Below are 14163 nucleotides of genomic sequence, written 5' to 3' on the forward strand. Positions count from 1 at the left end.
CCGAGGGATCATGGAAATAACCTCGGGAATTCTCAACTGTGGGAGGGACCCGAGGGTGTCACCGCAGGAGAGCGGGGCTCGCCTGTAGAGGTAAGATTTCTTCTTGTTTCGGGTTTTCTCCATGAAATTTACTCTAACGCTGTGAGATCGTGCAGGTAGTCCCTAACTGCTATGGAGACGGAAAATACTGAGGAGCTGCACTTCCTGCAGGGGTATATGTACTAGGGGCTCTCGTCAGATTGAAATCTGATCCGTCTCTAACTGCTATCAGGAGCACACTATACCCATTGGTCCTGAGTCCATCTGCTACACGCTAGGAAAGTGGAAATTAGCCAGATAAGTGTATGCAACTCATGTAGTCGCATATTTCCACTTCCAGTTTTAAAATGATATGCGTGTAGATTTTACTCACATTGATTAGATGCTTTTATCCCCCATAATTCGGCTTTTGCTTGAGTAAGTTAGGGGATTTTATAACCTGCGTGGACCAGTTCTAGCAATTAGTCTACCAGTTCACCCAGTTTATCTGCAGCTTGTGTAGACCCACCTGGCTGTTCAATCTGAAGTACCCCTCATTGTAACTAGACCCTCTACCCAGTCATTTTTCCGTACTTTCTAAAACTATGTAACTTTTCAACCATACTGTAACTACGGGGTGTGATAAATCTGTGGAATAGAAGAGGGACATGCAGGTGGACAAGTGTGCCATATTACTGCAGGCACATTTGGCGTAGGATAAAATCCTACGCCAAGCAGACTGTGATACATTACAGGAGGACCTTGCAAGAATGGAAGATTGGGAATCCAAATGGCAGATGAAATTTAATGTAGACAAGTGCAAGGTGTTGCATATAGGGAAAAATAACCCTTGCTGTAGTTACACGATGTTAGGTTCCATATTAGGAGCTACCACCCAGGAAAAAGATCTAGGCATCATAGTGGATAATACTTTAAAATCGTCAGCTCAGTGTACTGCAGCAGTCAAAAAAGCAAATAGAATGTTAAGAATTATTAGGAAGGGAATCGTTAATAGAATGGAAAATGTCATAATGCCTCTGTATCGCTCCATGGTGAGACCGCACCTTGAATACTGTGTACAATTCTGGTCGCCACATCTAAAAAAAGATATAGTTGCGATGGAGAAGGTACAGAGAAGGGCTACAAAAATGATAAAGGGGATGGAACAGCTGCCCTATGAAGAAAGGCTGAAGAGGTTAGGGCTGTTCAGCTTGGAGAAGAGACGGCTGAGGGGGGATATGATAGAGGTCTTTAAGATCATGAGAGGTCTTGAACGAGTAGATGTGACTCGGTTATTTACACTTTCGAATAATAGAAGGACTAGGGGGCATTCCATGAAGTTAGCAAGTAGCACATTTAAGACTAATCAGAGAAAATTCTTTTTCACTCAATGCACAATAAAGTTCTGGAATTTGTTGCCAGAGGATGTGGTTAGTGCAGTTAGTGTAGCTGGGTTCAAAAAAGGTTTGGATAAGTTCTTGGAGGAGAAGTCCATTAACGGCTATTAATCAATTTTACTTAGGGAATAACCACTGCTATTAATTGCATCAGTAGCATGGGTTCTTCTTAGTGTTTGGGTAATTGCCAGGTTCTTTTGGCCTCTGTTGGAAACAGGATGCTGGGCTTGATGGACCCTTGGTCTGACCCAGCATGGCAATTTCTTATGTTCTTATGTGATCATCCTGATGATAATTCAAGAAACAGTGGAGGCATATTTCCATCACACAGCTTATCCATTCCATCTGTGGGTGATAAGCAGTGGAGATGTAAGACCTGATAGGTAATGTTCCGCACATGATTCCCCAAAACCAGGAGACAAACTGGGTCCCCTGATCCGGGAGTCTGTGAAGCTAAAACATCTCTTGGCAAAGGGCACGGGTGGTTTCCACAACCTTTTCTAGGCAAAGGGCACGGGTGGTTTCCACAACCTTTTCAGGCGGATGAAAGCCGGTCTTCTCGGTGAGTTAGCCCAGTGCTCCTCAATCTTTTTTATTTCATGGCACACGCTCCGGTTTGTACAATCCTCCCGGCCCATCCAACCACATTTTTTGCACAGTTCTCACTCTCTCCCCCGCCACCAGCGGGAGGAGAGTCACCCTTTTTTGCCTGTGTGTGCCTGACAGCTTAACTTGCGAGATTACAGGGCCCCACGCATTTGAACCTCAGACTGAAGCTGGCAAGGGAGTGGCGTACAGGTAAGACGCGCTGCTCTCCTCCCTCCAGTGGGGAGGAGGGCAAGATTACCAGACTTCTGGGGGATGAAGCTTGGGATGCGCGCTCCCTATAGTGCAGTTTATTTTGGTGGTTGGGGGGAAGTCTGGTGGACTTTCCTCATGGAAAATTGTACTAATCGACTCTCAAAATGTACCTAAAAGTACCTTCTGTGAGTTTTGTTACCACAAAATACTTTTGGGCCCAATACAGAAGCCTCCCTGCTGGTAGGTATGTCCTGAATACAAGAGGATTAATTATATAACACAATAAGTCAACACTAGCCAAGAAAATCCAAGTATTCCCAACATGGACATTCTAACTGGGAGACTTTTCCATTTGAACTGGATCCCAGGATATTCATACTAATGAGTTATTAATATTCTCTATCAGGCCAGGCAATACATTTCCAACCTTTAATGTCTCTGGCTTGCTTTTCTGGCTCGTTGTCTTTTCCTCTTTCACTGGTCTTCTGTTTCTTTTTTTATTTTATTTCCTATTGGTGTCTTCTTTCCTTCTTCTGTGCCTCTTTCCTTCAGAGTGGATATTTTTATACTTTTCTCTGCAATCTTTCTGCTCTTTCCTTGATGTTATCCTTTCCTCCTCCTTCTCCTCTCAATTCCTCACTCCTGTTTTCCTTCATTTTCTTCCAGAATTCCCCCACCCCGCAAGCCAAGGTCATCTCTCTCTCCCATCCCCAGCTCTCTCCTTCTGTATTCATGTAATACTCAGCCCTCTCTCCCCTCTCCAACGTTCTTTCACTTTTCTCTGGTTCCCCATCCCCAGATCTCTTCCACTATTCCAAGGCCCCCTTTCTCTCCCTAATCTTGAGTCATTTCTCCCATCCATCTTCCCAGTACCTGGTCCCCTCTCTTTCTCTATGCTGGGTTCTCTTTCCCTCGCTATTTCCTTGCCCCGTTTCCCTTCTTCCTCTCCCTCAGTCCCTGGTCCTCTCTCTGTTTTCCTGTATCCTCCTGGTTCTCTTTCCCCCCACCCCCCCTTCTCGCTCATACCCAATACTCTCGCTCTCTCCCCTCCCCTAATAATCCCCAGCTTGCCCTCCCAATTCTTTCACAGGAGCAGCAATGCATAATACTGCACCAGAATTCTGTGCCTCCTCCCCCAAGAATCCGCATCCCCTTCTCACCTGCCCCAGCATTCACCACCTTTTTGCACTCCCCAGCCCATGCATTCATTCACTTCCATTCCTCACCCATTTTCGGCATTCAGCCCCCTTCACTTCTCCTTCCAGAAATCGTTCTTACCCTTGGAGCCCTGGGTGGCTCCCTACTGAAGTCCCTGCAGCGCAAACGTCTAAAGCCTGGGGCCAGGTGCCTGCCCAAGCAGAGGAAAGCCCTGTGCACTCCAGGCAAGCAAATGGGGGGTGGGGGAGGGGCTGGGAGCAGGGAGCGGAGACCCTTCCCCCGCCCCGTTCACTGCTGCAGCGCTGGCTGGCTCCCTACTCCTGCCCCTCCCTTCCCGTGGTCCTCGGTGCTGTCTGGTTGCCTGGGGGATAGGAGGGCGGGGCTGGAGCAGGAAGCAGGTAGATTGGAGGGTATCGCCCAATGGCGTCAGAGCGTGAGCCCAGAGGGGAGGATCCTGCCGCGAGGCTGCCAGCTTGCGTCACAGGAAGGACTTTCCCCCCCAAGGAACACCGCTCGAGGAGCACTGCCCCTAGCAGACAAGCTCCGCCACAGATGGGTCCCCGGCTCTCCCTGCCTACCTGCACTCCCCCTCCCTCTCCCTCGCTGCCCGGAGGAGGAGGAGGAGGAGCACTGCCCCAGTTGTGGCCTCCTCTCCCCTTGAAGGGGGTTGGGTCGGTCCCTATCTGTTGAATACGGACCTCTAAGCAGCGCCTTTAAAAATATCAGAGAACACATTTATTTTCACGCCATGCACGGTTAAGCACTGGATTTCACTGGCAGTGCATATCCGGCCGATGCTAGCTGTTTTGCTGCCCTGTGCTTACGATTACTGTGCTTCCTTCCCTACACACACTGCCTGAACCTCATTTACAGGTGAAGTGAGGTCAGAATAAGGCTACCAGATTTCAGGCTGGCAAATTTGGGACACTTCTCCCTGTAGTGCTAGTAGTAGGCATGCAGTTCGTTTTCAGGCAGGAGTGCTTATCTGGTGAACTGTGCCCATGGAAAATTGTACTAATCTCTTAAAATGTATCTAAAAGCACATTCTTTGAATTCTGAAGCCACTAAACATTTCAACCTCGGTACAAAGCTTCAGGGTCGAAGGATGTATCCTGTACATGGGAATTCATTCTGCATCAGAAAAAAATCAAATCAGCCAACAGAATCCAGATGCTATCAACATGTAACTTCTATAAATCAATAAAGATGACAAAAAGCACCCCAAACAATGTAAATTTTATACGGGAGACCCATCTCAGTCAGAGACTTTGAACTGTGGTATCATACACTAGGACCAGTGCAAGGTATTAGGCACCCATAGGGGCAGATTTTAAAACCTGCACGTGGGCGCAGATTTGTTCGCTCAACCCGGCACGAACAAATCTACGTCAGATTTTATAACATGCGCGCGCAAGATGGCATGCTAGGGGTAGGACGCCGCACAAGGGCTCCTACTTTTTGCCTAACTTTTTCCTCCTTGCAGCTTTTTTCCGACCAAATATGAGGAAGAAGAAGGATGGCATGCACACTCTCCTGCCCTGTTCCACCCCTTTTTTTTTTACTCTGTCAGAGATATTTGTGCATCGATACTTGCGTGCGTATGTGTAAAGTTGGTAAAATAGCGCACAGAAGCACTATTTGTGCGTGCAACTGGTGTTATTTTGCATGCATCTCTTTTAAAAATCTACCTTTATGCGCATGCTTTTATGATTAGATTGTAAGCTCTTCTGAGCAGGGACTGTCTCATATATTTTGCGTATGTCAAGAGAGCAAGTAGTAATAGTAGTAGTTGTAGTAGCAATATACAGGGGAGAGGTGTTCCGGGGCATGAAGTCTGGACTTCCAAGCATTTTTTTTTTTTATTTTAATAAGATTACGAGTAATTTCTGTTCCATAACTTTTCACATGAAACAGCAGATGTAATTGTGTGCACGTAGTTTTGCTGGGATAATTTTCAACATGGACTTGCACGCGTAAGCGCGCTTTGAAAATTGGTGCAATTTCGACATAGAACAGTCCGCAAATTTATGCAGCCTGTTATACAGTTACCCTCACAGACGACAGCAAAGGAACCCACCGGTGTCATTGCTGATCTCTCCCATGGAGCAGGGGATGCAGTCAAAGCAGCAGGAGGGCTCCCCCTTCCGCGCTGCCTTTCTATAGCCAGGAAAGCAGCTCTTGCTGCAGACAGAACGTGGGACCTGCACAGGGAGACAGAGAGGAAGACCATTAATTGAAAGACATTTAATGATCGATTTTCCAAAGGATTAGTCTAACCTTTAACAAAAGAGGAGAGGCCAGAGGCATTCCTGGAGCAGGTTTAAGATTTAGCAGGTCAGAAGAATTACTTCGATTTTCACTCACAAATCTAGCTAGTTAAATGCGACTGAAATGTCAGCTAAAGATAACAAAGTATAATTTAGGTCGGGAGTGTCAAACATATGGCTATGGGTTATTTCTGGCCCACAATCCCTCCCATGTATTCATCCTGCCCGCTGAACCTCACCCCATCAATACTGAACCTCACCCCATCAATACTGCTGCCCATCCAAGGAAAGGAGCCATGCGTGCTGCTGCATTCACTCAGTATTTCCAGTGACGCAAGTAAAATAAACCACTGCAGAGAGAGTGCAAGGCTGGAGCATGCACAGGCCAACAGCTGCTTCCCAACAGTGGCTATAGGCCAACCAGCGCCACCCTGTGAAAAATATTACCTTCACGTGCACCATCATCTACAGCCTCTTATGGGATCTCTTCTCCCACCTTCCCAGCATAACCTCTACGCAATCCCCCCCCCCCGCCCTGCCCTTACCCCCAGGAATAAATTTAGAGCTTAGTCAAATAGGTTCAGACTTATCCAACTGAGTGGGACATTTAAATATTCAGCCACGTTCAGTGGCTACCACTTAGCTGGATAACAATTTATCTGGCTAAATAGTTATTCATCTAAGTCAGTGGTCCCCAAACCTGTCCTGGAGGGCCACCAGCCAGTCGGGTTTTTGGGATATTCTCAATGAATATGCATGAGAGAAAATTTGCATGCACTGCCTCCATAACATGTAAATTTTCTCTCATGCATATTCATTGAGGATATCCCAAAAACCCGACTGGCTGGTGGCCCTCCAGGACAGGTTTGGGGACCCCTGATCTAAGTAGTGGATAGAGCAGGGGAGTCCTGGGCCATGGCTACCTATCCTGCTAACTTACACCTAGAGCCACTAAGTGGTGATGTTTTTTCGTGGGAGGGGGGGTCCCCACAATTGCAGGGGGGGGGGGGGTCGCCACGATAGTGGGTACCCTGCCCCGAATAAACACATTCTTTTTATCTCACGGCCAAACACTTCTGGGAGAAAAGGACATGGCTAGCAGCCCTTTAACATAATGGCGGCCCCCAACCTCCAGGGTCCGCCAACGCCTTAAAGGGCCACTGCCAAGAAAAAGTGCCGCAGCAAAATGGGGAAGTTGAGCGGGGGGTCAGGGCTAACTCCCAGCTCAACCTGGCACCACCACTACAGGCGAACCCCTCATACCCCAAAAGTTTAAAGTATAGAAAAAGTACCACATGTGGTGACAGCTTCCCCCCCCCAACCTTGTCTGCAGTAGAATTGCAAACTTCCTCATCCTCCTTCCCACTGAATTAATGTAGGCAAGGACACCCTCCCACCCCAAGAGAACCCCGAAATAGTTGGGGGTATAATGCTCCCCTTTCCCTGGCCCCTGAAGTTATATGAACAGTCATTGGGGTTCGATGTCCCCCTCCAAACCCCCGCACCCCCAATGGCCTCCCCAGCACCTCCAAAACCTTAAAAAGTGGTCGTGGATCCCTCAAAGATAACCCAGGGCGCTCCCTAGTCCCCCAGGACTGGTCAGTACCGTTTTGAAAAATGTGGCCAACTGGGGGCTAGGGGGGTGTTCCAGGCCCCTTCGAAGGATCCATGACCAATTTTTAAGGTTCAGGGGGTGCGGAAAGGGGTAGGGGGAGCGATTGGAGGTGTGGGGGAAGGGCTTGGGGTAGAAACTAAACCACAATGAGTTTTTCATTTATCTTTGGAGTGGGGGGGGGGAAGAGGGCACTGTACCCCCAACTATTTTGGGTGCTTTTGGGGTGGGAAAGGGGTCCTTTCCTACAATAATTCAATGGGAAAGGGGGTGGGGTGGGGGTATGCACTTTCTTGCTGACAGGATGGGGGGGGGGGGGGGACTCACTGCATGTGGTACTTATTCTATTTTTTTAACCTTTTGGGGTGTCGGGACTATCTCAAGTAATGACCTCAAGTTGAGCCGGAGTTAGCCCTGGACCCCATTCAACTTATCATTTTGCTGTACCACCTTTTTTTTTTTTTTTTTTAATTTGCCTGGCCCAGTAAATGTAACCCGGGAACATTGAAACTCAGGCTAGGATCCTGGGGCTCTAATTTTACATTTACCAAAGATTGGGAAAGTGTTATTTTATCATGGCTGACCCCTTCCTTGGTTGTCCGTGATAAAATATTTGCATCATATTGCCTAGTAATGAACTTCTTTACGCGCATTTGCATTATCCGTGCATAATAATTGCATGCAAAGCAGGTCACTGTAATAGAAGAGGTACCAGGGCTGGGCCATGCAAATTGTCATGTATATATCATGCAATATTACTGTGAAAGTGCTCTATCATGCGATATGCACTATAACGCGCGTTAGGGCACTATTGCGGCACAATGCATCACTCAGTTTGCCGGATAAGTGGCGATATTCTGACTTATCCAGCTAAATCAGCCAGATCAAGCAGGTCTAAAGTTAGCCAGATACATTTATCCAGCTAACTCTAGGTTATATGGATATATTCAGTGGTGCAGCCACGACTCTGAATATCCTGGCTAAGTTAGCCTGATTCTTAGCCAGATAATGTCTGAAGATGGACCTCTAAATTTTTTTATTGCCTCTAGGCACTGTTAATGCCATGTCCCCCGTCTTTCCTAGAAAGGTCAGATACTACCAATGAGGTCTGAAATCCATACAGATTGGGACAGAACTCCAGTATGAATCTCACACCTCAAGTTCTGCAAAATTTTCATTTTGATTTAATTGTACTCTGTGTCCATAGAAACTCTCCCCACAACGAGGATACATTTCAGATCTGCTCGCGTGTGCCCATATTGCGCTGCGGATGGAAGGGAGCACCAGGGGGTGCTCCCCAGCGCGGGACAAGAAATGTGTGCCCTTGCAGTGAAACGTCCTTACCCTGAGCCTCGACCAGACCTTTACGCTTTACCCTGAGCCTCAACCAGACCTTTACGGTGGTCTCTGAATGGTCCTCCGACCGTTCCAAGCCCTTTTGGACTGCCGCTAGGGAGCGGCGGGAAGCAGCAGGCCAGATAGAGGTCAAGGCTGGACGGAAACGTGGAACAAGACGTGATAAGGAAGACGAAGACATCGGACGTGGCAAGGCAGACGAAGACTCGGGACATTGAAGACTCAGCACGTTGCAGGACAGACTAAGACTCAGGAAGTTGCAGGACAGATGAAGACTCAAGGCATGGCAAGGTACGGATAGGCAAGGCAAGGCTAAAACCAATGGTTAAAAGTCCGGCGGAACCTCCAGGCAGACAATGTCCATTCTGGCGCCCTACTCAGAATAGCCGGGCTGAGTCGCCAACCAAACGAGAAGGCATCAGAGCCACAGAAATCCAAGGACAGGAATGGGCAGGCGGCCATATCCCTTGGGCGCCCTACACAGTCCAGCCAGACTGGTCGCGGACCACACTGAAGGATAGGACCTGTCCAGGGAAGGAAGACACCAGGCAAGAACATCAAGGCAAGGCAGACCTCAGGCTTATGGACATCAAGACATCATAAACAGGGCAGGCCAGACAAGAGGTGAGAAGACTCCGTGGCACCGTCAGATGGAATGACCCACCAGCACCCTACACAGTCCAGCCGGACTGGTCGTGGACCACTGAGCCACTACGCGCCCTACTCGACCCAGCCGGGCTGGTCGCGGACCATGAGGGATGGGTCAGCGGAGCTAAAGACATCAGGAAACACGGGCATCAGGACATCAAGAATCAAACGGGCATCAGGACATCAGGAACTGGCGGAAAACTGGACATCAGGAACAGGTGGACACCTGGACATCAGGAACATCAAGGAAATGCAGAGACCGGAACATGGAACATAGACGAAGACACGGGATCCCACACGGAACAGAGTGCCTAGGAGGAGAAGCAGACGAGGAGTCCTAGGGAGGACTTACTCCTTGCAATGGCAAAACTGGAATGACGGTGAAGCCCTTTTGTAGGGCAGAAGGGACGACTCCCAGATGACATCAGCAGGTGGAGCCAGGAGGGCCACTCCCACACTGGCCCTTGAAATCCAGGAAGAAGGTGTACATAGGCCTTAAGCCTGAATGTGTATTTCCTGATTCTGCTGGCAACATATTCCACCACCATGTGCTTTGGCAAAGCTCATTACCGGAAGAAGGCAACACCCCAGAGACGGTGCCTGATTGGACAATAAAGCTACGTTCATAATTGGATATTAGAAGAAATTAATACACCCAGGATGTGCATCAATGTATTTCTATTGGACAATGAAAAAAGTTTAAAAGTCTCAACCCGAGCAGTCCAGAGCTGAGAAGCAAGCCTGATGCCCAGTTGCCACTGACCTGCGTCTCCAGAGAAACAACGACTTCCTCTTTCCTTGTTCCTCTTTCTAAATTGTCTATATTGTCTTTGTATTGCTATCAATAAATTTGCCTTTTAGATCATAAAGCTGTCTGAAGGTGCTTTCCGAATACCAGCAGAAAACATATGGTCCTTCGAGCCGGAAAACGGAAAAGAAAGCCTAACGCCTGATGCGGGTATCGCGGGCTAGCACACCTTCAGGGATACCTCATTGCCAGCATCGAAGGAAGTGAGGGTGCCATTGATCGGGAGTGGAAAACCGCCCTGAAGCATCCTGAATCTACTTTGAGATTTTTGAGACCTGAAGCACTTCAGTAACCACTTTGAGGAAGTAAGTCTTACTTTCAAAGAAAAAAAAATTAAAACTGCTCAGTTACTTTTATTATCTCTTAGACCTTGGCGCGCACTGCTATCTGGCAGATCTTGTACAGTACCAATCAATAAGCCCAAGTTGAATACTGCGACATAACCACCTGGGGCTCCGGGCTTTTGCCGGGATACGTGCCGGGACGGAGTAGAAACTAGTCAGGTGGATTCCGAAGCGGGATTACGTGCCGCAGAAAAAAGAAGCCTTCAGATCAAGCATTCCACGGGCAAACATACGTGGAGCTGACTGGAAAGGTAAGTAAAAACTTGTCTTATACGAGTGAGTCATAGGTTTTTCCGTTAGTGTACTAATAAGTTCGAAAACAATTGGCAGACTTGACGCTGCCTTTTGGCCCTATCCCGGTTGTTTCGGCGGTAACGCACTGGAGCCCAAGTAATTTAAGTAGGAACCGGTAACCAGTCGAACGGAAAGGAGTAGATAGGTCTTCAGTACTCGTCTGTCTGCAGGCTATCTCTCCCTAGTCCCGCTGTGAATACCTTCGTGTTTGAAGAAGTACAGCACACCGGAAGCGTGAATTCACGGTACGGTGAAAACTACAATTAAGGTAAGGTTGAACCACTCTTTCTCATAAGAGAGTGGCTACACGAAAATCATTTTTAAATAATTATGTCGAAGTTTTGGTCTGCAATATTAAGAGGTCCCAAGATAGCAGGGGAGGTCTGTCCGTCATGTCCCCTGAGCAGAGTCATTGCTCTGCATAAGCCCAATGAGAAATTAATTCGCAAATGCCACTCTAAGTGGGTTGCGTGGGCAGCAAGGGATAGTTCCCTAGAATGGCCAGTAGGGGGCTCCTTTGACCCGTCCACGCTCACACAGCTAATAGCCTATTTTAAGAACAGATATAGCAAACCAAGGGCAAGATACAATAAGAGGCTAGCGGACCATATACTAGTGTCCAGATGGTTCGTTATGACAGGAACATATTTAGCAGCTATTACTGGTGACGGAGAGGTGTCACCACCCCCATATGATTCACTATATGTTCGTGATTGTTTAGAGCCTGAAGAAACAGTGACTGCAGTGGGTAATTTACATACGGATCCTGCTGTACCTTCAGAAAGGGAAGGAGAACCCCAAGTAAGTCCCACAGTTCCCACAAGCACACCCCAACTCAGTACAGTTGAGATTGAAGATGACCTTTTTGAAGATGCTGTTCCTGCATTTGAGGAATACGGCACATGGCTAGTAGACCCAGTAGAAAGCCCAGCAATTGTAGATATGCACAATTCAGCAGACACTGCAATGCCAGTAGATTCTGCACTGAGTACTATTCTTATGCCAGAAGATTCATCACCCCCTCGTCCACCATCTCCTCCCACACCTCTTCCCTCTCCTCCTCCTTCACCTCCTCCTACACCGCCACCTCCAGTATTATCACCACCTTCTGAGATTCCTGAACTGCCACCAATTCCTGAACCTTTTGACCTGTCACCCATTCCCTGCCTCCGACCTATGCCTAATTTGATTGCAGGTAGCGATGAGGATACAGAAAGTAGTGAGGAAATTGAACTAGTCACTGTAGCTTCAACTGCCGCTGGTCCTCCAGCAGCCAAAATTGCTAAATTAGATCATTCATTTTTCTATGTCACTATTTGGGTTGATTCATTTCATGGATGGACACTTGCCTTAAGCCCACAGAAGAGAGTCTGTCCTCTAGAAGGATCCCTGACTGCAATTGCACTGAACACTGTTCGGAGTGCTGGAAGCCGTAACCATGCCTCCAAATGCATGACCAGATGCATGACCTTGGGCCAGGTAGCTTCACTACTGACATCACAGTGGTATAATAAACAAAAACAGTGTCGGCGTGAAATAAACGATTTGGTGAGACAATATAATGGCCTGTTTCAAACCAGATTACGCCAAGTAATGGGGCAAGCAGAAAACATCTGGAAGAAGTGCCTTTCATGGGCCCTTGTATTCCGTTACAGGAAACCTGAGCTTTTAGAGTGCATGTCCCCAGATAAAGTGAGTTCACACCTATCAGAGAAGGTATCAGCGTATGTAGGACCTTACATTGCCACCTTAGTGAAGCTTGGACAGAACACAGTGTGAACTTAATATAAAACACAGTTTTAAATGGAACCACATTTAGTACGATCATCCTTTAGGATGATCTCCTTATTCTGAGCCTTACTTTTATAGCTATTGCTTGCTTTACTGCAATATTCATTTCAGGACAAAGAAGCTAAAATAAGAATTTGCTTACCTAGGATATTTGTGTACATAAGACTAGTAAATCCTTGCCAGCCTTCCCGATGTCTGTCATGTAAGCCGGAGTGACACGCGTTGCATACAGGAACCTCCGGTATATAAAATCCAAAAATAAATAGATATGTCTCTATAGACTTTGTCTGACTAATTACGTGCTGTCCCTACTACAGAAGACAGCAGCCGTGCACTGGGATCAGATGCATGTGGTCAGTCAGTTGTTATCTGATTGAGAACTTTTGTAGTGCCATCACATATGTTAAACGCCCTAAAAGTAACAAGCTTGTGGACAGATATAACAGGTTGCTAGGCTTCACATGTTAATGTATTTGCTGGTCTTATTGTTTAAGCTATTAAGATTTATTTGTGTTACCATTTGCAGGTATATTTTAGTGTAAGCATGTTTAGTATAAGTAAGTTAATTTTTAAACGGTACCATATAGTTTTAAGTTTTAAGTGTAAGTTCCTCTTTTCAATGTGAATGTATTTTTATTAAGGTGTTCACCAAGCGCATGCGATATCTTCCTCTTACAACATGTTATTTCCTTTCTGCTTTGAACTGTACATTTGTGGTAAAAGAGGGATCAAGGGGGGGAGCGAGATATATCTCCCACCAAAATAAATCCCCTTTGCTCTCAACTTTACATACTGATTCTTTATTACGTTACTGACTTCACATTCCTTTAATACTGAACTTGAGTACTGACAAGAACATATACTAGTGTTAGAATTTAGAGTCTGAGCTGCTGAATTATGATTCTGAGAGGAGAATTATGAATTTGAAAGGACATTTTAACTAAAGAGTCAAACTGTATCTTAACAAAAAAAAAGGGAAGTTGTCTCTTGCAAACCTGCAGAGTACAGCTTATCTGTTCTGCCAGCACTAGCTGTGCTACGAACGGAAGAAAGAGAAAAAAAAAAAAGGAGAAATAGTTTCTAGTTTAAAATGTAGCATATTTAAGTATTAATTATTTGATATTTGAGTTCTAATTATTTTAATTATTTGATATGATACATTGACTATAAGCTCAGAACATTATTGATTAAATTTATTTAATATTATTGGTTGGAAATCTATATGTACAATATTTGTTAATTTGATATTTCAATTGTATGCTAGTATTTACTTTTCAGGTCTTCAAGGACTTCTACCTTTTGGATAGGACTTCTACCTTTTTGACAGAATTCTGAACTTTTATTTTTCATACACATTTTTGATTTTTGATTTTTGATCCACTTTTCTTTTGGTCCATATTTTGATATGAATTTTGAGCTCAAATTATATGTTATCTGTTGTTCGTCCTCTGTGATGAAGACAAGGAATGTACATTTGTTGGATGGATGAGTGTATGTCAGTCCAGCGTGACATATGTTTAATGTAATGTCTGAAATATTCGTTATTTGTGGTTCAGCTTACCACAGATTACTTTTCTTTAAATGCTTAATTTGCTTTTATGCTACTTTACCATATTAGGTATCTGAAACTATTAAAGAAGCACATATTCTCACTAGGCCGTGATGAATG

The 14163-nt window shown here is 46.1% G+C and overlaps 1 protein-coding gene across 1 annotated transcript in view; it reads right to left on the minus strand.

Moving 5' to 3' along the window:
- The window catches only part of LOC115086310 (extracellular calcium-sensing receptor-like), a 59062-nt gene that overhangs the window by 14917 nt on the left and 29982 nt on the right, over positions 1–14163 (minus strand). Inside the window, exon 5 of the mRNA XM_029592742.1 lies at positions 5452–5575. Coding sequence (XP_029448602.1) covers positions 5452–5575 — 124 coding nt within the window. The remainder of the gene's footprint in view (positions 1–5451; positions 5576–14163) is intronic.

The sequence above is a fragment of the Rhinatrema bivittatum genome, chromosome 2, assembly GCF_901001135.1.
Source record: "Rhinatrema bivittatum chromosome 2, aRhiBiv1.1, whole genome shotgun sequence".
In the NCBI taxonomy this organism is placed as follows: Eukaryota; Metazoa; Chordata; class Amphibia; order Gymnophiona; family Rhinatrematidae; genus Rhinatrema; species Rhinatrema bivittatum.